At 39.4% G+C, this 24,280-nt stretch overlaps 2 protein-coding genes across 5 annotated transcripts in view; both read right to left on the minus strand.

Moving 5' to 3' along the window:
* The window catches only part of LOC123268762 (GTP-binding protein RAD), a 332,020-nt gene that overhangs the window by 151,459 nt on the left and 156,281 nt on the right, over nucleotides 1-24,280 (minus strand). Inside the window, exons 2-3 of the mRNA XM_044734118.1 lie at nucleotides 16,117-16,422; nucleotides 485-763 (exon numbers count right to left, since the gene is read on the minus strand). Of these exons, the coding sequence (XP_044590053.1) occupies nucleotides 485-763; nucleotides 16,117-16,381 (544 nt within the window). The 5' untranslated portion in view covers nucleotides 16,382-16,422. The remainder of the gene's footprint in view (nucleotides 1-484; nucleotides 764-16,116; nucleotides 16,423-24,280) is intronic.
* LOC123268763 lies at nucleotides 9,369-12,316 on the minus strand. Of its 4 annotated transcripts, XM_044734120.1 has the most exons (4): nucleotides 11,741-12,300; nucleotides 11,195-11,642; nucleotides 10,803-11,123; nucleotides 9,369-10,707 (listed from the first exon to the last, which is right to left on the minus strand). In XM_044734120.1, exons 2-4 carry the CDS (start codon nucleotides 11,277-11,279, stop codon nucleotides 10,313-10,315), a joined length of 801 nt encoding a protein of 266 aa, XP_044590055.1. In that variant the 5' UTR covers nucleotides 11,280-11,642; nucleotides 11,741-12,300; the 3' UTR covers nucleotides 9,369-10,312. The 4 variants fall into 4 exon arrangements, with proteins under 4 accessions (XP_044590055.1, XP_044590056.1, XP_044590057.1 ...); XM_044734121.1 differs by lacking the exon at nucleotides 10,803-11,123 and having other exon boundaries at nucleotides 11,473-11,642; nucleotides 11,741-12,316; XM_044734122.1 differs by having other exon boundaries at nucleotides 9,369-10,624; nucleotides 11,195-12,303.

Genomic DNA, 24,280 nt, shown 5'->3' on the forward strand with positions numbered 1-24,280 from the left:
ATCCCTAGTCACACAATATACTATTGACTGTTCTCTCAAATCCAATTTCCGCAATTGATATGACAAAAAATTTTGTTTGATACGTTATGCTCAAAGGTAGGGATCCTGACAAACTTGAAGTGAAGGCACACGTTTAAGGCTATGGATAGATTCTCATCAAGACCTCGTACTATATCCGGTCTCGCTACGCTCGTGCAGATAAATAACTCGGTCTTGATAAGAATGCGCCCATAGCCTCAAGCTCGTGACGTCACTTCAAGCCGTCAAAATCCCTATCCCTTATACATAACTATAACTATAACTATAATAACTATATTATTGTGCAAGCAGTAATGTGAGTAATTTATGCTCTAAAAGGATCGTTAATATCTATGCCAGTGAAATTTCGGAATCCAGAAGAGTACAGAATTCACATAATATTTTTATTATTTATGTATTTATTCATAAATTTTTTTAAGTAAATATGCAATTAAGTATCAAGTACCTTTACTTGTGAGACTAAAGCTCCGCAATCGATAATTAGTATCATCTGAATTGTCGTCTTTTTCGGACTGTGAATCGTATCGATATTTTTCATTTGGAACTTCCAAAGTATTATTATGTTGATTATGAACATGGTGCATGCTTTGACCTCTTCGATTATCTCGTTTCCTTATTCCATGAGTTATATTTTCGTTAGTTAATTTCGGTTCACTAATGCAATGTGGTGATACAATGCCTACTCCAACATGGCATGACTGATAACGATACTGATTAGTAGATGCTAAAAAAAAATTATATTTTAGAAAAAATATTTTTATCTTCCGGCAAATTTCAAATTTATTTAAAATATTATTGATTAATATTCAAAATAAAATTTGAATTAAAATAATAATTAATCATATTCGAGGTATTCCGTAACGAAAATACCTCGAAATAAGAGATTTCTCGAACTTGAACGCAGCCCAGTAGACTAAATAGTCTACGTTGTGGGATTTGGATTGCGTTGATGTTCTCATAGGGTAACCTAAGATGCAACGTTGCTAAAAAAAACTATTATATAAATTCTTTGTAATAATTATTTTTTATGTATTCTGTCTTAAGACTTCTTCTGGAGCGGTCAGTCCGAGGAGCAATCTCTGCTGGTCCGAGGCTGAACCTGCCAATTCCTTATTAATAAATCTATTTAATTGTCGATCAATTAAAATGATAATTTATTAAAACCTTAACCCAGGGTTGAGAGCGCTTATCAGCGTTCCACCCTGATTCCTTCACCTGGAGCGCTAGCCAGCGTTCAGGTATCCTATTCTATAACTATTATAACTATTAGCCCCAGGGTGCGAGCGCTTATCAGCAGTTCAACACTGGTGAAATCAACTGGAGCGCTAGCCAGCGTCCAGGCTCTCTGTCCACCACCTATCTGAGGGCAGGTAAATTAAAAGTAATATTGAAAACTTATAAATTCAATTCTAAAAAGCTACTTCGCGCTACTTTACGATCGAAAAATTTTTTTCGCCTCATTTTGGCGGCTATTTTTATTATTATTAGCCTTGTTAGTTCACGGAATCAAGATATTTTGCATACTATTGTCGAGATAATTTAATGGAGATTAATTTCATACTTTTTAAAAATTGATTTACTGCAATAGAATTGGAAAAAAACACCAAAATAGGTCAAAAAATTTTCCTGTCCGTCATGTGTGAAACCCGGAAACACTGTAACTTGTGAAAAAATCCATTATTTGAGTTAAATTTTTTTTTAAAAAGTTCTAATCGACGATTGTAGGTCACTGAATGCGAATGGTTAATTGATTCAGTGTCGTTTAATTACAATTAATAAAAAATGAAAACTACAAGACTGTGTATCTATATATATCCACGTAAAATTAACATGGATGGTGATACATCTATATCTATAGATATTATGTACATTTTATTCCACCAGGGGCGCTTGTGTAGTACCTTCCTACTACAGCTGTTTTTTCGGCAATTAATTTTGAACGACTTAAGTTTTTTTTTTTTTTTTTATATTTCATAATTAAATGAGCATTATGAGTCGTGCACTTTTGGATTTTCCAAACTTTTTTTTTTATATTAACTGGGAAAAACTTGGATTTTCTCAGAAAGTAACACTATCTTCAAATCACTCGACATTAATCGCATTTCGGTATCAAATTAATTTTTATAAATTTATAAACTATGGAACCATATTCTTATGTAATAAAATAATTATTCTCTCTCAAATCGAATTACTAGATTTCCACTATTTTGTGGTGCAGTGTATATCAGTGACATACATTGCACATCAAAATAGTGAATATTCACTATCAAATAGTGGAAATCAAGTAATTCGATTTAAGAGAGTAAATCTTGTTTCCTTTAAAAAATGACTATTTTCTACTGTTAGTTTAATAACTATATTAATTCAATCGACAATGTTAGCATTTCTTATATTACATTTCTTGGAATAATGCTCAGTATACTCTTACTCATTTGTTAAATTTATAGATTTAATTTGTAAGGGAGCCTGGGGCACGACGGCCTCCTTAAGCCGATTTTTCCTTGTTGTGGCTTTTAACCATCAAATTCGCTTATTTTCCGTCTATTTCGAATGATTCAATTGAAATTTTGCAAAAAATCGAAAAAAAAGATTTTTTTATCCGGGGCACGGCGGCCCCACCCCCCTCCAAAAAATCATATAAAAAATTTTTAACTTCCCGCTAAGAAAATTAAAAATTTTCAAAAATCGGGAAGTTATTGGTTTTACCCCGTTTTTCGAAAATCGAGTTTTCATCAGATCTCGACGTTTTGAGGTCCTAGGAAGCTTCCCTGACTATTCCCGCGAGGGTGTCACTATGTGTGTGTGTGTGTGTGTGTGTGTTTTTTTGTTTTAAGGGGGGGGGGGGAATCCTTTTTACGGATTCTAGGCATAGTTGTTTGGCCTGGATATGTGGCGACTCGACGCAGTGTCATACTAAAACTCGACGCTAACGCCCCTACCCACTAAACCCTAAACCCCTTTTCTTCTTTTCTCTAATCCCTCATGGAAATCGCCGTCAGGCATTACTTCATGAGGGAAGGGTCTAGCTACTGCTCTTCCTTCTGGTAGCTAAGGTGTTATTTTACCTTTCTTCTAGTTGTTGTCATTTGCTCTTCTTCTTTCGATGGAACGCAAGTCTATAAGGACTTCTGTTGCAAATGTGCTGATGGCGTTCCAGGAGGCTCTTGATGACAACATTGCTTCTACTATTGTCTCTGGTTGGATTTTCTTCTTTAGGATCATCTCCAGCTTATCTCGCTGTGGGTAAAATCGTGGGCACTCAAAGAAAACGTGCTCCGCGTCTTCATTGATTCCTGGGCAGGACGGGCACTCCGGTGAATCATCATGCTTGAAGCGGTGAAGATACGTCCGAAAACATCCATGTCCTGACAACAACTGCGTCAGATAGTAATTGACCTCGCGATGACTTCGGTTTAGCCAAACGTCGATGGTGTGTCCATCTCCCTGTTGTCGCGGCGTCCCACTGCGATTGCCATCGTGCGATGCTGTTCTGCCGTTCTTCAGCTCTGAGTTCCTCGGCACTTTGTGTGGTTGTCCTCTTTCGTTGGTAAAGGTTCCTCAGCTAGGACTCTGAGCGGCAAAGTTCCGGAAATGACACACACTACTTCCTCTGATATTGTTCGAAAGGCGCTTGCAACTCGTAGGGCACTCATACGATATATTGGTCCAGCTTTTCTCCATGAATCTTGCACCTTTAGTGCGTCAGCCCAAATAGATATTCCGTAGGTGAGCATCGATGTGACTACTGATGACAATAGTAGCCTTCTGCTCTGCTTTGGGCCTCCGACATTCAGCATCAATCGTGCGAGACTAGCTCTCACTACTGACGCTTTTGTACAGACGTGTTCCACTTGCTATTTGAAGTTGAGTCGGGCATCAAGCATCACTCCCAGATATCGTATATGAGGTTGTGATGTGATTTCTCGGTCACCGACTTTTAGCTTAATTGTTTCAACTTCTTTTCGGCTGGTAATAAGCACTGCTTCGGTCTTCTGCTTGGCCAGTTGTAGGTTCACTGTATCCATCCACTGGTTGATCTTCTCAAAAGTGATGTCAAACAGATGTTGAATCTCGTCGAGGTGTTTGGCGACGATCACTGCGGCAACATCATCCGCATACGCTACCAGTTTGACACATCTTGGAAGCTTCAGTCTCAGGAGCCCGTCATACATGATATTCCACAGAAGTGGACCAAGAACAGAGCCCTGTGGCACACCACCGGTTATATCATACTCTTTTGGACCATTCTTTGTATCGTATTTCAGCACTCTATCTGTAAAATAGCTAATCACTAGTCTGCGAAGATATGTTGGCACGTTCTTCTCGTCGAGAGCTTGCATGATGCAGTCCCAATTAGCGGAATTGAAAGCATTTTTGATGTCCAAGGCAGCCACCAGGCAGTACTTCTTCGTTCCACCCTTCCATCTAGTTCCTGCGATTGCCTCTTTGGCCGTATTAACAACCAGGTTGATCGCGTCCAGGGTTGATCGTCCTTTCCGGAATCCATACTGGTTGTCTGCCAAGAGTGGGTCGACTACTGCATCTATTCGCTGATGGATGATACGCTCAAATATCTTACCCGCCGTATCTAGCATGCAGAGTGGTCGGTAAGATGACGGTTCTTCTGGCGGTTTCTTTCCTTTAGGTAAAAGTACTAACCGTTGCTGTTTCCACTTACGAGGAAAAGTCCCCTCCTTGAGGCATGCGTTGTAAGCGTCTAGAAATAATGTTGGTGCTGCCTTTATGATGGTTTTCAAGGCTATATTAGGGATTCCGTCCAATCCCGGCGCTTTATTATTTCCTACCCGATTACAGGCCTCCAACAATTCTTCTTCAGTGACAGGTGGAATGTCGTCCAGTTCATCTTGCGTTGACTGATAATTGAGACTGTGTTGCTGTGGAAACAGCGCAGTGACGATTTTCTGAAGGAGTTGGGGACACGTAGGTGACGGCATTTGTTGTTTCTTCAGGTGCGTCATGACCACCTTATACGGCCGACCCCACACGTCTTTGTCGACCTCGTATATGAGCTCTTTCCAGCATCTTCTTTTGCTCTCTTTTATGGCCTTATTAAGTTCACGACGAGCTTTTTTGTACTCTGCGATCAGCACTGCAGAGTAAGGTCGTTGATAGCCACGCTGTGATATTCTTCTCTTTCGATGACACTCTTTACGGAGGTTGCTGATATGATCATTCCACCAGTGTACCGCAGGTCTTGAATTCATAACACGTTTGCGAGGCATACTGGCATCACAAGCTTGTGTTACTCGCATCATCAGAGCCTTAGTATGTTCTTCTGCACATCCAGTCTCTATCGGATCACTATCGAGGGCTGTTAGCAATACTTCTGGGTCAAGAGATTTCACCTTCCAACCGACGGTGTTAAATTGCTTGATAGGCCCCCGGATGTTCTGGTCGTTTGACGTTTCCCAGAGTATCGCATGATGGTCACTGGCAGTGTAGATGTCCAGTACCTTCCAGTTAGTGTTACCTTTAGCAAGGCTGGTACTGACAAAAGTGACGTCTACAATCGAGCTTGCGTCACCTTTGGTGTAGGTCGGCGTGTCACCACTGTTGAGCAAGACTACATCTAGTGTAGAAAGAGCTTCTAGCAGCTCTCTTCCTCGTGCATTAGTCTGCTTACTGCCCCAGTCCACTGCCCAGGCGTTAAAGTCCCCGGCTATCGCTACTGGATGATGTTGCTTCGCGTCCTCGGTCAGTCGATCCAAGAAGTCAGTAAACTCAGCAATTGAGAGGCTAGGTGGTGCGTAGCAGCTGTAAAAACGGATGCCATCTACTGATGCTGCTACAAAGCCAGCGCTGCCATTGGTAGCTACACTCTGGAAAGGGAGCTTACCACAAGCCCAGATCACAGCTTTCGTGGTGATATCCGTCTCCCAAGGTTGTCCAGCTAAATGTTTATATGGCTCCGATAAAAGCACAACGTCGAGCTTTAATTCCCGTACTGTCTGCATAAGCAGAACATGCGCAGCTTCGCAGTGATTGATGTTAAGCTGCAGTATCCTCATGTTCGTTTATTTGTCAGCTTCTGGAGTGCTTCTTGGAAGACTGGACATCGGCCAGAACCAGACCGGTGAGCAGTGTCCTGAGAGCCAGGTTTTTCCGCACATAACGCACATTTCACTTTATTTTGGCATTGAGCAGCTTGATGACCTGTTTGCCCACATTTGATGCAGAGCCCAGATCGGTCGACTTCGCTTTTACATTGGGCAGTAGTGTGCCCAAAGTGCCAGCACTTATAGCATCGTAATGGTGTCTTAATTGCTCTGACATGGCAACTTACCCAGCCAATCCTTATTTTGCCTGTCTTTCCAAGTATCTTCTGCACTATTGCTGCTGGCAATCGTACCGAAGCAGTTTGAGTACCTCTGTAGGCCGGACGAATTTTAATGACATCTTCAGGTATTTCGTAGTCATTTCCAGCTGCCTCTTGTAAGGCCTTCCGGACATCGTCTTTAGTTGTTTCGTCGTCAATGTCCCGGATTTCAAGCTGTTCCTCTGGGCCTTTACAGATGACTTGCGCTTCTTCTTTAAGGATGCTCTTGATGGTCTTCAGCAAAGCTTGTCCTTTGTCTGCGGTCTTTCTGGAAAGCGTAATGAGCATATTCCCATCATTCGTCTTTTGAACCTTGTCAACGACGTCACGGGTCTGATCTGGTGGGACATCTTTTTTAATCCGACGCAGTATCTCGGCATATTTTGCCTTTTCAACGGGTCGAATAATTAAGGCATCTGGTTTGGTGAATTTTCGCGGTTTTTCCCGCTTAGGCTCCGGCCGAGATTTGTTCACCGGTTGTTTTGGTAACCGCTCTCTCGCTTGCTCCTTCTTCTCCTTCTTGGATTGGACCTTCTGCCATTCAGTCACCTCTTTTTTTCCGGCGTTCTGCACTGCCGTGTTTTTCGGAGGGCTTGGTTTCAGATCCTTTTTCTTCACAACTTGGCAGATCGTTGGGTCGGGAGAAGATCGATCTTTTCTCTTAGTTGACTTGCTGCTAGTTCTGATTCTGTCTTCCGCGACTGATTCACCGTCACCTTCGGCTCCAGTGTCCATTGCTTCTTCATTGACGATAGTTGCTTGAATGCTTCTCTCCGGTGTAGTGCGAGAAGTGCGTCGTACTGTTAAACACCATTCTTCATCAAGTTTCTTGAATCTCTGGAGGGCATTGGCTACGCTGGTGGTCTTAATCTCCTTGTGGATATTGACCTTAGATGGGATGAAGTCATTTAGCTCACTGGTCAGCTTTTCGAGGTGTTCAAACGCTTGCGACCGCTTCATTTCAGCGCTTGCTTCAATCGCTGCTTGTTGGGCATGAGGCCCGTTTTCACTATTGTTGTTTTCCTGAATTTTACTCATACTTTTAAATTCACCAGCACATCGTACGGAGTGGAGCGGGTTGTCATAACTAGGAACGGGTGTACCCTCGGAGATAGTACTCCTACCCCAGTTCCCTGAGGCCTAGCCGACACTTAGCCAGCCCCGGAATACACGGACGGACTAGACTCGCTCGGAGCGGTGAAGATTCCGATCTCTAACACTTACTGCGTACTTCCTGATCAAGGCCCGAAGTGGCTGGCTCCTGATCCACTGCTGCAACTTACACCTCGGCAGAGCAAGCTCACATCAGCCGTGGCCTGCATCGTCGGAAACTACGACACGAGGTTCCGGTCACTCCCAGTGGGTCACAGCAGAGAACGATCGTCTTGTTAGGTCAGTTAGTGCGACCAACCCATTAAAGGGGAGTTTTGTCCACGGGAGCGTATTTTGTTTGGTTATTTTGCTTGGCTCCTACCCGCTGTACCTCATCAACTAAGAGATTAAGTGTCATCCAAGGACAGCGAGCGTTCTCCCATCCGCTCGGGGAGACGCGCCCGGTAGCAGTATCTCTTCTGCCCCGAATGTGTGTGTGTGTGTGTGTGTGTGTGTGTGTGTGTGTGTGTGTGTGTGTGTGTGTGTGTGTGTACGTATGTAAACCTCTTATCACTTTTGAACGGTTGAACCGATTTCATCGCGGTTGGTGACATTCGAAAGTGCTTTGCCAAACTTAGCCCTGTTAATTTTAACCGATTCATACCGATAGATTTTGAGAAATTTGGAGAAATCTAAAAAAAAAATAGGAAAAAAAACTTTTTCAGAAGTCGTTTTTTCGAATAACTTTTAAACGGCTCTACCGATCGATTCCAAAAACCAATCAGCTCTCAACCTTAAAAAACCACGCCGATCTCCGCCAATTTGGTCAAAATCGGTTGATTCGTTCGAGAGATATCGTGAACGAAAGAAAACCGTAAAAAGTATTTTTTCGGAGTTACTGCGAAATTTATAGTTTGACCAATTAAAACTTAAGAATTCTTTATGAGACTTAAAAAACTGCGTAGAATGCCGCCAACCGCGTAAAAATCGGTTCAATCATTCAAAAGTTATTACGGTTTGAAAATTCAAAAAATAGTTTTCTATGAAACTTCTATCAGAATTTTGAGCTCAAAGAGCTCAAAAGCATAGAAAAGGTATCTTTGAGCTCGAAGATCTCAAAACAATACACAGATTGTATTTTTGAGCTCGAAGAGCTCAAAAAAAGCGGCAAGGTATGAACGGAATTAGCGGGAAGTTGCAGGGATGGCCTTTAGGGTCAACCGTTTTCCTAATTTTTTTCATAGCTTTCACCAGTTTATCCCTGTCTACCGTATCGAAAGCCGCCCTAAAATCCACGAACAAAATTACCAACTTCCCTTTTTTCTTTGCCATTTCTCTATTTATGAGGTGATTTGGCACATATATGTGGTCTATCGTCCCCCTTCCTTCCCTAAAATCTGCTTGTGTTTCCGGCAGGAGCTTTTTTCCTTCCACCTCCCTCTTAAGCCTTATTTTTGAGGGGGGCCGTTTTGCCCCAGGTTCCCCTATTGTTAATTGCATCTACTTTTGATGATGAAGATATTTATTTATTTAATGCCAGGATATTCAAATATATACCTGGGGTATTCCATGCCAACTCATCCTACCGATTGGATTTGCATCTCCGATTTCGCTGAAATTTGGACATCTTTTTGTACCCTTCGAAAAAGGTTTCTATGAATTTTTTCAAATTTTTTCATTCAGCCAATCGAGAGATATGAATTTTCGAAAATTTCGGGTATTTTTTTTTTAAATAGCCATAACTTGGTGAAAAATTGTCCGATTTGGGACTTTTTTTTTTTAATTTCGTGTTTTTTGATGAACTTTTTGAAAAATTTATGCAAAAAATTATTCATCATAAATTTGATTGTTTTTTTTTCAAGATTTTAAGATTGTTTGTATCCTTCAAATTTTTTTAAAAAATTCTCAAAAATTCTACTCTTCAAAACACAAATTTTAAGCCTAGTCTCGTAATGGGATAATAATGGGTTATAATTTTTTTTTAATTTTTAAATTAATTATTTTTTTTTCTGTTTTTTTTTTCACTATTTGTGTATGACTGGCGGCTTTATTAGATGAGATTCGAAAAAAATCATACATCAATATAATAAATAATTGAAGTCAAAATTTCAATCTCTAAGGTAAATTTTATTTATAACTTTTTAAAGGTTTTTTTTATTTTTTCTGGCGTTTGAATATTTTACAAGAATAAGTTTTATTTGAGCAAGAAATCAGTTTTATTGTGAGTGATCCATCTGTATTTGGTATAACGCAATGATACTTTTGTGTACCTGTGATAGTTTGAGCTTTTGAATAACGTATATTTAAATTCTCTGTAGCTTTTTCATAATCTGCAATAGTTGAATATCTTACTTCGATTTTTGGCAAGTTATTAGATTGCGCAGCCCATTGATACAACTCTCGGGGGTTTGAAATTTGTTTATCGAATGGTAACTGAAGACTAGCTCTTGCTGCACCTCTTTTTAGTGTTCCTCCTACACCGTCACAAGGTCCTTTGCCATGGTAGCTGGCAAAGAAATGCCATTCAGCATTTATTCCAAAATCTTCCTTGTGATAATATAAATTAACAAAGTTTTTGTAATTCTTAAATTGTTGCGGAGCTCCATCGGAAATGTAGAATATCTTTTTAGCTGTATTGGACAAGGACTTTATAAAATCAGTAACGATTTTCAAAAAGACGTTAACTGCAGTCGAGTCATGCGTGTTACAATCAGATATAATCACTAAACTTCTGTGCAATAATTCATTATTTTTCTTAAAATAAATTACCACTGGAAATACTGTCGATTGATCATTATTCCAATGGAATCCTGGCACTGCATTTTGGATGACAAATTTGTAGTTCTACGCAAAATCACAAACTACAAGAAATTCATCGGTTCCAAGAGACTCTTTAAGAGATTTCATGAATCTTGCTTGCGATTTCGCAATAAAATAATGAGGCAAAAGTTCCGTAATTTTTTCGCAAAAGTCACTGATGAATTCTGATGAAACTACCGTTAAAGTTTCAAGCGTTGTCCGCGGTTTTGAAATCCAACATTGATACGTCAATTCATCGATATTATTTTCTTCAAAAATCTCGTTCAAAAAATTTTCGAGTACATCGATTCCTGGACAGTTTTTACACTTGCCAAAATAGCACTCTAAAGATGAATTCTGAAAAACAATCATTTTTAAACAATCATTATATTCAATTAAAGGTGACGGAAGATCACTTGTCAATTTTCGTAAATTGGAACCTGAAAATAATTGCAAAAAGAAACCATGCAATTAAATACAGAATTTAGCAAAAATAATAATCATAAAACAAAATTTGAATTTCAGTCATACTAACCTAGTATCATGAGTTTTACGTTTTGGTGGATTGAACATACACACACAGTATGTGTATCACCGGATCCTGCTAGTACACAATACTTAGGGCGCAATGATGCAAACATGGAAAATCCAACTTTACAGTCAGGATACTCCAATTTAAATAGCTCATATAACTCTTTTAAATTTGATAAAATAAGCCTTTTTTGAATGTGCTCACGTACGCCTTCATTGTTTCTAACAGAAACGAAGTCTTTCATGCCTGGCATATTAATACTCGTTTCATCATCAACATAGAACTTCAATACCTTTGATTTAACATCTTCAGATAGAGGTCGGCCTAGAAATAAATGTTTAAATTCAGAAGTAGAATTAGTTAACACGATTTAGATCAAATAAGGTTTGATTTACCTGGTTTTGAATCTGGTAATGATAATATTCCACGTCGTTCTCTCAGAGACTTCCAGACTTTGACAATATCCTTTGTTGCTTCCATAATATTACAAACTTTATAAACGCTCCAATCTGGTGGCAATAAAGTGAGAATTTGAATTTTTTCTTTTTGAGTTATCTCTTTATCGTGAAATTTTTTTTTTTAAGTGTTCAATCGTGTCTAAAAATTCTTGCGCGAGTATTTGATCATCAGTTTTTTGTTCTAAGCCAAAGACAGTTGACAAATACGTATTTACGTTAAGAATCTTTTGTTCTAAATATTTCTGATTACTTAAATTTTCATTATCGATAGGAGACTGATTTAAAAATTGGAAGGCATTGTTGATGACAGGTAATTGTGTATTGATACTCAGTTGAGAATGACTACTACTCCAAAATGTCGATGGACTGGATAATGAAGTTATTCCTAAAAAAATAAACAGTGCAAATCTCATTTCAAAAAATGCCAAATCGGTTATTTACAAAGTTAATTGATAAGCAGAAGAATTATTTTCAAAAATATACCTGACAAAGTTCGGTCGAGAAGTTCTCCAACTGCATCTATCTCCTCAATATCAGAAGTAGCATCGTCACTACTACTTGCAGATATTGTTTTTCCGTTGTCTTGTTCTTCTGTTTTTTCTTCATTTAAACTAAGATTCAATTTTTTCCGACAAGCTGTACATAGATAATCGGCACTATCAATATTGAACTTCAGTTGTAAATTTATAGACGCTAACCTCAAAGAGTTCTTCACTACGTGATTATTTAAGTTAAATGGATTACAGCACACATTGAATTTTTTGAAAGTTGACATTATGTCGTATTATATAATAATATGTCTTTTCTCTTCGTTATCATGAAACATAAGTAGATATTGTAACTTATAATCACTTTAATTTTAGAAGCGTATTGGGGAATGTGATTAAGAATCAAAACAAATGTCAGATGACAGGCGACAGCAGCGCCACGTAGCCGAATGATGAGTTAATAACGACATCAGCGACCTTAAATGTTCTTTTTTGTAATTTATGCAATGAATAAAATACTCTTCAAAGTAAAAAAAAAAAACTGTAAATGGAACATAAAAAAAAATAATTTAAAAATTAAAAAAAAAATTATAACCCATTATTATCCCATTACGAGACTAGGCTTAAAATTTGTGTTTTGAAGAGTAGAATTTTTGAGAATTTTTTAAAAAAATTTGAAGGATACAAACAATCTTAAAATTCTTGTTTTAACTTTTGAATGAAAAAAAAAACAATCAAATTTATGATGAATAATTTTTTACATAAATTTTTCAAAAAGTTCATCAAAAAAACGAAATTAAAAGAAAAAAAAGTCCCAAATCGGACAATTTTTCACCAAGTTATGGCTATTTAAAAAAAAAATACCCGAAATTTTCGAAAATTCATATCTCTCGATTGGCTGAATAAAAAAATTTGAAAAAATTCATAGAAACTTTTTTCGAAGGGTACAAAAAGATGCCCAAATTTCAGCGAAATCGGAGATGCAAATCCAATCGGTCGGACGGGCACTCTGGGGTATCATCGTGCTTAAAGCGGTGAAGATACTTCCGGTAACATCCGTGTCCTGATAACATCTGTGTTAAATAATAGTTGATCTCACCGTGACTCCGGTTGAACCAAACATCAATCCGAGGTATGAGACGGTACGTCCACCGACCTTTCTCTGCAGCATTCCACTCCTGTTGCCATCTTGCGATGCTGTGTTGCCGTTTTTCTAACTTTTAAGTTCTTCAGGGCTCAGTATGGTTGACCTTTTTCGTTGATATAGGTTCCGTCTTTCCTCAGCTAGGACTCTGAGAGGCAGAGTACCGGAAATAACAAACACTGCTTTCTCTGATATTGTGCGGAAGGCGCTAGCTACTCTTAGGGCACTCAGTCGATATACTGGTCCAGCCTTTCTCCATGATTCTTGCGTCTTTAGTGCGTCGGCCCAAATGGATATTCCGTAAGTGAGCACCGATGTGACTACTGATGACAATAATAGCCTCCTGCTCTGCTTTGGGCCTCCGACGTTGGGCATCAGTCGTGCGAGACTAGCCCTCACTACTGACGCTTTGGCACTGACATGTTCCACTTGCTGCTTGAAGTTGAGTCGGGCATCAAGCATCACTTTCAAATATCGGATATAAGGTTGTGATGTGATTTCTTGTTCGCCGACTTTCAGCTTAATGGTCTCTACAACTTTTCTGCTGGTAATAAGCACTGCCTCAGTATTTTATTGCGCCAGTTGCAGGTTCACTGCGTCCATCCACCGGTTAACGCGCTCAAAAGTGAGATCGAATATATGGTTTATCTTGTCAAGGTGTTTGGCAACGATCACTACGGCTACGTCATCTGCATACTTCAGGACCCTGTTTTCAAAGTAGCTTGCTACGATCTTAAGAAGGTATTCTTGTACATTCTTCTCTTGGAGAGCCTGCATAATGCACTCCCAATTGGCGGAGTTGAAGGCGTTTCTGATGTCTAGAGTCGCCAACAGGCAATACTTCTTCGTTCCACCCTTCCATCTGGTTCTGCGATTGCTTTCTTGGCCGTATCAACAACCAGTTTGATTGCATCCAGGGTTGATCGTCCTTTCTGAAATCCATACTGATTTTCTGCCAGGAGTGGGTCGACTACTGCTTCAATTCTCTGGTGAATTATGCGTTCAAATATCTTACCCGCTGTATCTAGCATGCAAAGTGGGCGGTAAGATAACGGTTCATCCGGTGGCTTTTTCCCTTTAGGAAGCAGCACTAACCGTTGCTGTTTTCACTTTCGAGGAAAAATCCCTTCTTTGAGGCAAGTGATGTAAACATCCAGGAATAATGCCGGTGCTGCCTTTATAGCTGTTTTTAAGGCAATATTAGGGATTCCGTCTCATCCTGGTGCTTTATTATTCCCTACGCGGTTGCAAGCCTCCGTCAGTTCTTCTTCCGTGACAGGTGGAATGTCCTCCAGTTCGCCTTGAGCTAACTGGTAATGAAGCTCGCGTTGCTGCGGAAACAGCGCGGTAACGATTCTCTGCAGAAGTTGTGGGCATGTTAGTGCCAGCATTTGTTTGACTTTTAGGTGAGTCATGACCACCTTGTACGGTCTACCCCACAGGTCTTTGTCCACCTCGTTGATGAGCTCTTTCCAGCATTGCCTCTTACTATCCTTGATGGCTTTGTTCAATGATCGACGGGCTTTTTTGTACTCTGCGACCAGCTCCGCAGAATGAGGTCGTCGATGGCCACGCTGGTGTGTGTGTGTGTGTATGTGTGTGTATGTGTGTGTGTGTGTGTGTGTGTGTGTGTGTGTGTGTGTGTGTGTGTGTGTGTGTGTGTGTGTGTGTGTGTGTGTGTGTGTGTGAAAGTATGTGAACCGCTCATAACTTTTGAATGGCTGATTTGATTTTATCACGGTTGGTGCCATTTGAAAGGGCTTGGCCGAACTTAGATTTTGAGTATAATTTGGACCGATTCGGATCAGAAGATTTTGAGAAATCTTAAAAAAACTGAGAAAAAAAATTTTTTCAAATGTGGTTTTCTTGGATAACTTTCAAACGGATCCACTGGTAGATTCCAAAAACTAATCAGCTCTAGATAATAAAAAACCACGTCGTTCGCCACCAAGCTGGTCGAAATCGGTTGTTTCGTTCGAGATATATCGTGAACGAAAGAAAAGCGAAAAAGTGTTTTTTCAGGATTACTCCGAAATTTTCGGTTCGATCAATAAAAACCTGAAAGTAACTTATGAGGATAATAAAACTTCGTCGAATGCCACCAACCGCGTGAAATTCGGTTAAGCCATTCAAAAGTTATTGCGGTTTGAAAATTCCAAAAATAGTGTTCTATGAAACTTCTCAGACTTTTGAGCTGGGAAAGCTCAAATGCATCGAAATATTATCTCTTTGTACTCAGTGAGCTCAAAATATCACATATATTATATTTTGAGCTCAAAAATCTCAAAAATGTCATAAGTATAATTTTAAGCGCCCAGGTATGGAATTAGCGGGAAGTTGCAGGGGTGGCCTTTAGGGTGAACCGTTTTTCTAATTTTTTTTTTTATTTTTGACTTATTATTAAAACAGATTATTAAAACTATTAGGTTTGTTTATTCAAATTTGATCGATATGTGAACAACCTCGATCAATCGGAGATTAAGTAAAGAAATGAAGGGAATAAAAAAAAGAAAATTAAGATACATCGAGAATATAAAAGTAAGTGGGGGTGATTCGTATATTTATGTAGGTTAATTACAACTTAAGAATTTTTAAAACAAAGGTACGACTAGTTAGATGGTTAGATTAAAAAGCTTTACGAGTCTACAATATAAGTGTAAGCAAGCTGGATCCAGGGAATATTCTTCAGCGTAAAAAGGTGTTTAGATTATAGAGGTAATCAATTTGTAGGTTTTACTATATAGAAATTAATATTACTTTCGGTAGTGTCAACAAATAGCCGTTCATTGGTAGTTGTTGACCCTGCACAATAGTTAATAAAACTACGTTCGATAAATAGCTAAGTTATTAAATTCAGGGATACAAACTTCGTGTTATATGTATTCGATAGGTTCCTTAAAAACAAAATCAGGTTGGTGTTACCAATTCAAACGTGATTATGAATAAGTAATTATACAACCCTTTCATATCGAGGGTTCACTTATACAACCGCGAATTTCATGTATATCTATTAGTAAGCTTTTGTTTTTTTCTATCTTTATTGTGACCTCTTTTGTTTGGTCTATAAGTAGAGTGTAATGGATCGTTTATCAATTACTTCTGCTACACCCCTATGAGACCTATCTTATTTGGCGCTTCAAATTGATACCGGATATAATTTTTTTCATATCGTAAGCCCTACTATAAGTTCATTGACTGAAAATAAAAAGAACATAAGTAACTAATACCTCGAGAAGAGTTAATTGGTCGACTACTTTTATTGCTATATGACATCTTAGCGCTTTGGGATCTCGTAGCTCTTTTTAGTCTTTGTGTTGAATTAGTTTTTCTATCGAATACTTTAGTTCCACATTCTTTATCCGATTCTTTCTTATGTAAATTCCTGTCAGAACTCACTGAAAGAACACCTACTGGTAGTTTCACGTCTAAAGCGTCGTAAGCGCACATTGAAGCAGATCGTGTAGTTCGACTAGTTGTAATATCATCCGCCATTTCTTCAATGATAGTTGTCAATAAGAGACAATAATAAAAATCTGAAAACAAAAAAAAAACAAATCTTTATGGTTTAAACATTTTTATTCTTAAAGATTTACGGAGTAATCTGACAGATGCAGAGTTATAATTTATTTTCATTTTATAGCCCCTGTGTTGTAACGTGGCTGGTCTCGACTGTTCATAGAGTGAAATAAATTTTGTATTCGAAAATAAATTATCTAAATTTATATTTAATAATTAACTACGAACTGGGCCGAAAAGACACGCTCGTTACACCCGGAGTGTAATCAACTCGAAGCCGTAGCTTATAAGAGTCGATGCTACTCCAAATGCCTGTAGCTTTAGATTTTACGGCGGACCAAGCCGATAGCTTTCAAAGCTACAAATAGCTAAATTGATTTAATGCGCGTAAAGAATATGGTCCAGGGCAAATCGTGGATGGCGATACTCGTTGAAAAGTGGGTTCAGCTCCGACGCAAAACCAACCTCTACCGCGTACTGCTCCGCTGATCGCTGAGTTGGGAAAATAGAGCTTAATGGTCGTCAAATACAAATATTAAAAAATACAGCTCAAAGTAAGTTCAATACCGCGTCCAATTCTTACCAATATACCACTTGACTTACAACAGGTACTACTACCACTTTGGTGTGCTTTAACGTTGTCCAGCGTTGGTAGATTCCTCGTGGCTGCAGCTGGGCCGATTACTGATTCAGGAACAGACGATTGAATCGAGGTGACCGACAAACCAGGATCTTCCTCGAACAATGAAACGACGCTTTCCTCAACAAAATGGCTGACTACTCGAGACCTCTTGAGTACACGACATGCCAAGCAAATTTATCTTGTATATGCGTCGTATTATTTAATTAATGTACGACATACTCCTTGTTAACTAATAATCAGAGTCGTATCGTACAAATATAGTTTAAAATGCCGTTATTATTTAATAGACGGTGTAAATTAATAAAATACCGAACATCACGTTGTAACACGGTGAAATAATTACTTATATTTTAATAAATATATCAATTCCAGAAGTATACATTATGGGGGTTGAACAAAGACTGCCTGCACGCGGCTTCCGCGTACATTAATTAACATTGAGTAGTGGGGATATGCTCTAGCGCCACTCTCAACGATTTTCGTACTATTAACAATTAACATCTAATTTCTAATCTGACTTATATGTTATCAGCAAACGTTTAGTATCAGGTGGTAAATTGGCGTTTACCCAGTGTGAGCCAACTGGCCACGTTGCGGTGTTTATCGCAAAATTCATTTGAGACGATTTAAAAATTGTAAAAATTAAACAGGGGTGCTTTACGCTTGATTCTTGTTGACATACTTGATGATAATTTGATAATGAGCTCTGAATGTAGCTTAATTTTACCTCAGCAAAATTGCCCAAGCTCAGAATAAGCTATATGCACGGAGAAAAAAGTATTGCTATTACCACGATACAGTATAGTGATAATCACGATCCCCACATGACTATTCTTTAGATGCGCATATGCCCAATCTAATGGATCGTGATTATCACGATCCACATGGATTCGAATATCGAGTGTCTATATTGCTATGGTTTATGCATGATTAGTTGTCTAATTGAATGTTAATTATATTTTACTGCAGATTATTATTTTTTTGGTATATTATTGTTAGTAACATAAATACAAATTCCTTTTGTAATTTGATTAGTTAAAAATTTTTGTGTAGATTATGACAGTCAAGAATTGGGTTCGGTTTAAAAATATTTAAATAATGACTTACAGCAGTATTGTTGAAATTTATCTTACGACTTTTTTTTTTTATTTTTACGAATATTATTATTATTAGTCTAGAAATTAGTATTATCGAAATATTCATTTAAAAGAAGCAAATATTTTTATCATAAGAAAAAAAACATTTTAATGGAATTGTTACTCCTTTATTACTGTACGTATTTCACACAATAACATGTTTTTGTATAAAAGAGTATGGGATCAAATTATTTATGCTAAAAAAGACTTTTAAGAAAACAAAAATTTTATTTATTTAATACAATATATAATGCACATTGTTTTTTCTTATCAACGCAGTAGAATTATATACAATAACCACGAATACAGCATTAACACAGTTAACATATGAAGATTTATTTCTTTACTAGCCTTAAATCGATTAGTTTTTCTTTCGCTTAATATCTAATTCAATGTATTTTTAACTTCCCGCTAAGAAAATCGAAGATTTTGAAAAATTGGGAAGTTATTGGTTTTACCCCGTTTTTCGAAAATCGAATTTTCATCAGATCTCGACGTTTTGAGGTCCTAGGAAGCTTCCCTGACTACTCCCACGAGGTTGTCACTATGTGTGTGTGTGTGTGTTTTTTTTTTTTTTTAACTTAGGGGGGGGGGAGGAGAATCCTTTTTACGGATTCCAGGCATAGCTATTCGGCCTGGATATGTGACGACTCGACGCAGCGTCATACTAAAACTCGACGCTAACGCCCCTACCCACTAAACCCTAAACCCCTTTTCTTCTTTCCTCTAATCCCTCATGGAAACCGCCGTCAGGCATTACTTCGTGAGGGGAGGATCTAGCTACTGCTATTCCTTCTGGTGGCTAAGATGTTATTTTTCTTTCCTTCTAGTTTCTGTCATTTGCCCTTTTTCTTTCAATGGAACGCAGCTCTGTAAGCACTTCGGTGGTAAACGTGCTTGTGGCGTTCCAGGCAGCTTCGGATGACAGCATTTCTTCTACTATTGACTCTGGTGTGATTTTCTTGTTCAGGATCTTCTCTCAGTTCTTTAGCGCTTAGTGTAGATAACCTTTTTCGGTAGTATAGGTTCCGTCTTTCCTCAGCTAGGACTCTAAGAGGCAGAGTTCCAGAAATGACGCACAGTGCCTCCTCGGATATTGTGCGGAAGGCGCTTGCAACTCTCAGTGCACTTAATCGGTAGACCGGTGTGTGTGTGTGTGTGTGTTTGTGTGTGTGTGTGTGTGTGTGTGTGTGTGTGTGTGTGTGTGTGTGTGTGTGTGTGTGTGTGTGTGTGTGTGTGTAAGTATGTAAACCTCTTATAACTTTTGAACGGTTGAACCGATTTCATCGTGGTTGGTGCCATTCAAAAGGGCTTCGCCAAACTTAAATTTCCTGTTAATGTAAACCAATTCGGACCGATAGATTTTGAGAAATTTGGAGAAATCTAAGAAAAAATAGGAAAAAAAATTTTTTCAGAAGTGGTTTTTTCGGGATAACTTTTAAACGGCTTAACCGATCAATTCCGAAAACTAATCAAAAACTAATCGCCGCCAATCTGGTCTCAATCGGTTGATTCGTTCGAGAGATATCGTGAATGAAAGAAAACGAAAAAAAGTGTTTTTTCGGAGTTACTTCGAAATTTCTATCTTGACCAATTGAAACTTAATTATCCTTCATGAGGCTTAAAAAACTGCGAAGAATGCGTATAAATCGGTACATTCATTCAAAAGTTATTGTGGTTTGAAAATTCAAAAAATAGTGTTCTATGAAATATCTATCAGACGTTTGAGCTCAAATAGCTCAAAAGCATAGAAAAGGTATCTTTTTGAGCTCGAAGAGCTCAAAAAAATAGACAGATTAGCGGCCAGGTATTCACGGAATTAGCGGGAAGTTGCAGGGATGGCCTTTAGGGTCAACCGTTTTCCTAATTTTTTTTTCTATGTACACTTAATCGATGGTGATGGCACTCAAACAGTCATTATAGGTTTTTAATGATGAATCTGAGCTTTTAATCAATCGCAATAAGTTGCCGCCTCTCAATCATGTGAATAAAAATTAGTAAAACGGTTCACCCTAAAGGCTATCCCTGCAACTTCCCGCTAATTCCATACGTGGGCGCTTAAAATTGTATTTATGAGGTTTTTGAGATTTTTGAGCTCAAATTATAATTTATGTGATATTTTCAGCTCACTGAGTTCAAAGAGATAATATTTCTATGCATTTGAGCTTTCCCAGCTCAAAAGTCTGATAGAAGTTTTATAAAACACTACTTTTAGAATTTTCAAACCGCAATAACTTTTGAATAGATCAACCGATTTCCACGCGATTGGCGGCATTCGATGCAATTTTATCAGCCTCATTAAGAATTATCAGGTTTTTATTGATCGAACTAAAAATTTTGGAGTAATTTCGAAAAAACACTTTTTTTCGCTTTTCTTTCGTTCACGATATCTCTCGAACGAATTAACCGATTTCGACCAGCTTGGTGGCGATTGACGTAGTTTTTTATTGTCTAGAGTTGATTATTTTTTGGAATCGATCGGTAGAGCTGTTTAAGAGTTATTAAAAAAAACCACATTTGAAAAAATTTTTTTTCTTAATTTTTTTAAGATTTCTCAAAATCTACTGATTTGAATTGGTTCATATTATACTTAAAATCTAAGTTTGGTGGAGTCTTTTTAAATGGCACCAACTGCGATAAAATCGGATCAGCCGTTCAAAAGTTATAAGCGGTTTACATACTTTCACACACACACACACACACACACACACACACACACACACACACACACACACACACACACATACAGACACGGTGACAACTTCGCGGGAGTAGTCAGGGAAGCTTCCTATGACCTTCAAACGTCGAGATCTGATGAAAACTCGATTTTTGCAAGACGGGGTGAAAACAATAACTTCCCGATTTTTGAAAATCTTCGATTTTCTTAGCGGGAAGTTAAAAATGTATCAAGTCAATTAAACTAATTACAAAATGTTCTAAATAACTATTATTGTTAAAATAATAATTCATTATCAGTGCCGTAGAATTTGTTTCTCTTGTTCTAACTTATGTTCTAACTTACCTAGGATCATGAGTTTAATTATTCGATGAATCAAGCATACGCAAACTGTATAAGTCCACATCCATCAGCTAAAATACAGTGCTTGAGACGTAGAGATGCAAAAGACGAGAATCCAGTTTTGGTTTCTGAATATCTTGTGAAGAAGGAATTATAAGCGGGGAGGCGGAGGGGTGTCGCGAGCGATGGCATCGCGGGCCTCATCGACGGACCGAGCAAGCCACCACTACCGCGACCGCGTCTACGGCCCGTGCAACAGAAATTTAATGTTTGAAGTTTATTTTTGTTTTGACGTGTCAAAACGACCATCTCTGTTTTCTGTTTGGCGAGTTTCAGGTGATGCTTATCACGCCAAGTCTCGACAGCGACAATAGTTTCCCTAACTAGCAGTTCAGCTTTTTCTATGCTGTCCACCACTATAGTGACCGCAACGTCGTCTTCAAAGCCTGTTAGCTCTACTTGCTCTGGCAACGGGATTTCAAGAAGCTCGTCGTAGTCTGCGTTCCATAGATCGGGCCCCATTATTGAGCCTTGCAGCACGCCAGCCGTTATGGCGTATTCTTGTGGACTTTCAGTAGTTTCTACTATTAGCTTTCTATCGTCAGGGTAGTTGTCGACTAGTGCCAGATTCTCTGGCTCCGCGTCAAACTTGTGCTTCAGAGCGTCTTAAATGTTTCCCCAATTTGCGCTATTAAATGCGTTTTTGACATCTAGCGTGAGGAGAAGGCATACTTTACAAGCTTTAAGGCTACCAGACCATGCTTTTGTTGCTGTCTTTATGACTTTCTCAATCGCTCCGACTGTCGAAAGACCTTTCCGGAAGCCATGTTGGTTGGTCGCAAAACTTCCAGCAAGGTCTATGTCGTTGCGAAGTCTGCCTTGTATGAGCTTCTCGAGCAGTTTTCCAGCAATGTCTATCAAAGTGGTCTAAACGACGAAGATGTTATGAGGGTTCCCTTACCTGTGTCTAAGAGAACCAATCTCTGCCGCTTCCAGACCGCGGGAAACGTGCCAGTTGCCAAGCATGCGTTGTAGGTGTTCAAGAGTATGTCTGGGTATTTCAGGGCTACAATCTTGATCGCCGATGCCGGGATGCTATCAGGTCCAGGTGCTTTTCCTGTTTTGAGTGACTTGGCCGCGTCTTGTAGTTCCTTAGTTGTGAAGGGTGTTACTTCGCTGATTTTTGCGTAGTATTTTTTCTCCTGTGGCAGGTGTTTAGGAAAAAGCTCTGCTACAATGCTGTCCATTAAAGCAGGAGACTTCGGCGCTTCTGGTGAAGCCTTTCCAAGTCGTTTGGTGACAATTTGGTAGGCTTTACCTCAGATGTCCTTGTCGAGATCATTACAGATCTCTTTCCATAACATTGCTTTTCTTGCTTTGATGGTTCAGTTTAGCGTTTTTTTTGGCTGCTTGTATTCTTTTGAATACAAGTTCTGGCTTCGGGAGCATTTCACGGCTCTCATTGCGCGGCGACGTAGCTGATGGTATATTTTGCGAAGTTTTGCTATGTCTGCTGACCACTAGTACGCCGGCCTGTGGAAACTCTGATTTTTCAGCCGCGGCATAGAGGCGTCACATGCAGCAGCAATCTCCTTCATCGTATTTAACACTGCCTTTTCTGTCTCGATGCAGGTATCCGGAGTCGGGTTGTTCTGAAGGATGGACCAGCTCCGTGCAAGTGAAGCTCGCAATGCCTCTGGATCAAGTTCCTCTGGCATTCCACTTCCGCTTAGAAAGGTCGCGTTGTGAAACCGGAGCAGATGCCAATCCAACGTTGAATGTCACGAACTGGTGATCACTGCTACTGTATTCTTGGGATACAGTCCAGTCTTCGATCATGTTGGCAGTCCTTGGAGTCACCAACGAAATGTCGAGGATGGATTCTTGGTACCCTGGCCTTCAAAAGGTCGTGGTGCTCCCGGAGTTCAGCACTATGAAGTCGAGTCTAGCCGCGACGTCAACAACCTCGTTAACTCTGCTATCAGAAAAAGCAGCGCCCATTCAGCCAATTTAGTGCTAAAGTCTCCGGCTACGATGACTTCGCCGTCGAACTTAGCGACCGCATCTTCTATATTTGCCAGTTTCTGTCGGAACACACTAATCCCTTCGTTAAGTGAGAGATAGACGCTTATGAAGTAGGTTGTGGGAGTTTGAATCCAGACAAAACCTGCTTCACTTCCACTGTTGTTAACGGTAACGTTCTTTATGTTCACAATCCAAATTGCTGCCGTGCCAGTTTCGTCTGCGAACCATGTTTTACCTTCGATGTTTAGATATTGCTCGCAGATAAAGCAGACGTCGATTTTATCTTTAAAGACACGCTGACGCAGCAGGTTTTGCGCCAATGCGCATCTATTCAGGTTGCCTTGTAGTATGCGTGTAATTTCTGCCCTCTCGTGGCTTCTGCAAGTGCTGTGCGGAATGCCTTGCAAGCTCCAGTGCCAGAAATATGGCATAAACCATCCTGGGCATCTTTTTTTACGGCCTTGTGGTTCTCTCCGCCACATTTGTAGCAGCACCTGCTCCTGTCTGGTCCCGCACACTGACGTGTTTGGTATCCAAAACGAAGACATTTAAAACGACGTGTTACTTCTAAAACTGGGCGTATACGACAGTTCACCCAACCGATCATTAAACGGGTCTTGTCAAAGGCCTTAGTCACACTGGCCTCGTCTACTTCGCAGAAGGCTGCCCGATTGCCTCGTGGTGTGAGTTTTGTCAAGTTTACCCGTTTGAGTGCTTCACAGACTTCGCTCTCGGTAGAGATTTCATCCAAGTCGAGAATCTCGATCGTTGTTGTTGGTGTTAGCGTCTTGACCGCGCCGATGTTTGCAGTGGCCGACTTTACTGTATCGCTGAAAGCCTTGTGTGTGTGTGTGTGTGTGTGTGTGTGTGTGTGTGTGTGTGTGTGTGTGTGTGTGTGTGTGTGTTTAGGGGGGGAGGGGAATCCTTTTTGTGGATTCCAGACATAGCTGTTTAGCCTAGATATGTGACGACTCGACGCAGCGTCGTACTAAAACTCGACGCTAACACCCCTACTCACTAAACCCTAAACCCCTTTTCTTCTTTTCTCTAAT

Source organism: Cotesia glomerata, linkage group LG7 (genome assembly GCF_020080835.1).
Source record: "Cotesia glomerata isolate CgM1 linkage group LG7, MPM_Cglom_v2.3, whole genome shotgun sequence".
NCBI lineage: Eukaryota > Metazoa > Arthropoda > Insecta > Hymenoptera > Braconidae > Cotesia > Cotesia glomerata.

Coding starts and splice junctions, on each gene's coding strand:
- LOC123268763 (XM_044734120.1), bottom strand. CDS start 11,279: ATGGAAGCAACAAAGGATATTGTCAAAGTCTGGAAGTCTCTGAGAGAA. Junction 11,124..11,194: donor ATTACCAGATTCAAAACCAG/GTAAATCAAACC, acceptor ATTTATTTCTAG/GCCGACCTCTATCTGAAGAT. Junction 10,708..10,802: donor CGTAAAACTCATGATACTAG/GTTAGTATGACT, acceptor AATTATTTTCAG/GTTCCAATTTACGAAAATTG.